This window comes from Nestor notabilis, unplaced genomic scaffold (genome assembly GCF_000696875.1).
Source record: "Nestor notabilis isolate BGI_N333 unplaced genomic scaffold, ASM69687v1 scaffold4227, whole genome shotgun sequence".
Lineage (NCBI taxonomy): Eukaryota > Metazoa > Chordata > Aves > Psittaciformes > Psittacidae > Nestor > Nestor notabilis.
Genome location: NW_009936810.1, coordinates 17,679 through 20,621, shown reverse-complemented (window position 1 = coordinate 20,621; position 2,943 = coordinate 17,679). Strand labels below are relative to the sequence as shown.

General features: G+C 46.1%; 1 protein-coding gene across 1 annotated transcript in view; it reads right to left on the bottom strand.

The window, feature by feature from the left end:
- Window positions 1-2,943, bottom strand: part of PSTPIP2 (proline-serine-threonine phosphatase interacting protein 2) — a gene marked incomplete at its 3' end in the record, with an annotated part of 12,744 nt that overhangs the window by 849 nt on the left and 8,952 nt on the right. Inside the window, exons 3-4 of the mRNA XM_010018535.1 lie at window positions 1,904-1,981; window positions 939-973 (exon numbers count right to left, since the gene is read on the bottom strand). Of these exons, the coding sequence (XP_010016837.1) occupies window positions 939-973; window positions 1,904-1,981 (113 nt within the window). The remainder of the gene's footprint in view (window positions 1-938; window positions 974-1,903; window positions 1,982-2,943) is intronic.

The window sequence follows — 2,943 nt, the reverse complement described above, 5'->3', positions numbered from 1 at the left end:
GAAAGCGAGTGGCCATACCACAGAACAGCACCCCAGCAAGCTTGGCAAGGGACATAAGTGAAGTGTAGCTCACAATTCAAGCCCCAGAGCTGTTTCAAACCCACAGCTATGAACAGCCAGCTGCTTCTGCAGCAGAGCCACACTGGGGACGTTCACCAAGGGTCAGGGCAGCAGACAAACATGGCTGGGGCAGAGAGTGGACTCAACACAGGAGAGCAGAGTGCCAGCCCTTGAGGTATGGATGCTGCCTGCCTGTATCCTCGCAGGCTGTGACACACGGAAATGAAGGGACAATGTAAGGTGGCCAAAGCATCACCTTGTAGATGGTCTAGTTAGAATTGCAGAATCATTTAGGCTGGAAAAGACCTTTAAGGTCATTGAGTCCAACCATTATTCCACACTGCCAAGTCCATCACTAAACCATGTCACTCAGTGTCACATCTTCTAAATACCTCTAAATACATGTCTTCTAAACACCTCCAGGGATAGTGACTCCACCACTGCCCTGGACAGCCTTTTCCAGTGCTGGACAGTCCTTTCAGGGGAAACATTTTTCCGAATAACCATCTAAACCTCCCCTAGTGCAGCTTGTGGCCATTTCCTCTTGTCCTCTCACTCGATACTTGGGAAGAGGGCAAGGCAAGACAGTCCAGCAAACTCCAGATGAGCTTCCCATGCACAGCTTCTCAGGTACAACACAAGTATGACCTCTGAGCTGCAGCCAGTCTCAAAAGAAACAAAGATCCTCAGCAAGATGCCCTTTGGGTCCCTCTGCCACCCATGCTCTAGAGCCAAAGGGATGAGCTGGGCCAGGAGGCCAGCCTACACCTAACTAACTCCAGCATTACACAGGTTCAAAAGTTTCTCTGCTATTTTTTCCCTAAACTAGCAGGCTTTGGCACTGCCAAGTGTCCTGACAAACGTGAAGAATTACTTACGTTGCTTAAAAACATCCAGGGATCTCTTCAGCGTGCTGAAAAACACATAAAAGAGAGTGCAAAAGTATGGTCAGATGCAGGCATCAGCAGACCACCTCTCTCAAACTGGGTAGCCTGTCCCCCACTTAACCCAGCCAAGACATCTTGAATCAGGTTTACGTATCCTCTTTACACATCTGGCTTTTTCCCTCTCACCAAATATAACATAGCTTACTTGGTTTGAGATCTACCTTAGATCTTTCTGAATGTTGGATGCTATTGACAATTCTGAATTTCATGACAAATATTTCAGGCAATCTCCTAAAAGTATCACTTGGGACACATGAACACCTTCTACATGGTGCACTGGCCAGTGGTTGGAAACGTAGGGGACTTTTCTCCCTATTAAGATTGTACAATAAAGAGTTTAGAAACATTTTATGTGACACCTCAATATAAAACTGTAAATAAATGATCAGAGAATATCAGACCAGGCATGTATAAAGTATAGAAAAAAAGCAGGAAGTAGAAGGTGCCAAGAGTTGCTGGGGAAATGGAGATACAGTCATGAAGCCAACTGCAGTGGCCACAGGATCTCTGTGGCATGGTAACACTGGGCTTTGAAGATTTGCATGGTTTGAGACAAGGAAGTACCTGCACTTCCCTCTGGCCACAAAAACAGTCAGGAGCAAAACCAAGGTCTCATGATCCTTGCCCCTTTGCTGAACTACCACCCCACATCTTGCCTGAGCATCCACAGTGCTTTGATTAGGCTACGGCTGGTGGGAACTTGGTGGAGCCCAACTCAATCATCACCTAAGTACAACCCAACTTTGCACCGTTCATTCACAGACCGATTTCAGATCATCCTCTGATAGCATCCTAATCACATTTCAACACTGTTCTGTCTCTTACAGCGTCCTTCCTTCATTTCTCCAAATAAGGACACCCATAAAAGGAAAACATACATGGGACTGTGAACTTACTTGAGCTCTGTTTGCCCGCAAGGCTTCTTCTTTGACAAGCTAATGAGCTCTTTGCCATATTTTTCTTCTATTATTGCCCTGTTGAGGAAGGAGAGAAATGAGAGGAAGTTCTCATTTCAGAAACTGATACTTGCTTGCAGGCCAAGCCAAGACTCAGTCTTAACACCCTTCCCAATTGCTGCAAACAAACTGTGGACAGTTGGCTGAAGGACGACTGTTGTATGCTGCTACCCAACAGCCCTTTTAGTGAATACACTTTGCTTTGCTGTGCCTGTGGTCCCAATGCATTGTTCAGCCCATCTCCCTGTGGCCACTGGATGCAAGGACCACCTCCCCAGCAGATGGAGGACGAGGCAGCCATTGCAGCTGGTGGCTAGATGGAGCCGTGTGAGTCAGTTTTTAGCTCAGTTTCCCATGTGAACAAGGCTTGTGTGTACACGTTTTCTGTGTCTTGGCCATCAGTGTCTGTCAGTCCATCACCACAGAGTTGATTTAAACCAAATGTGGTTTAAATCATAAGGGAGTAGGCACCTCAAAGACCACTCAGCTACCATACATGCACTCCAAAGCTCAGCTGGGCCATTTCAGCTCTTTTTAGAACGAGACAATAGGTACTTTCTTCTGCTTCTCAGGAAGAACACCCAAAGAAGTGACCACATCTTGTGCAGTAACATAAATAACACCTTTGAGAGATCGTATTGTCCTCCTCTCTTGGAAGAAAGACCTGGAGGGGAAGAAAACCTATGTGCTGAAGTCTAAGAATAACCAGCTTTCTGCAGTTGCACTGAAATCTGTGCAGACAACCAGGTCTTAGTTGGTCAAATGTAGGTAACTCCACCTAGTCCAGCTGCCTGGCTGTCTGCAGTCAGCGGAGAGAAACAAGCACGGCTAAAGACTTGCATTACAAGGTCTACTGGATAAAATAGTTTCCTAAAATGCCTGTATGTCTAGCACAGATGCCGATGCCTATGTTACTGATTTCTAGAGTTTGGCAGTGGGGTTCGCCTAACTTAACTCTTTAAAAAAACCAAAAGCTTGTA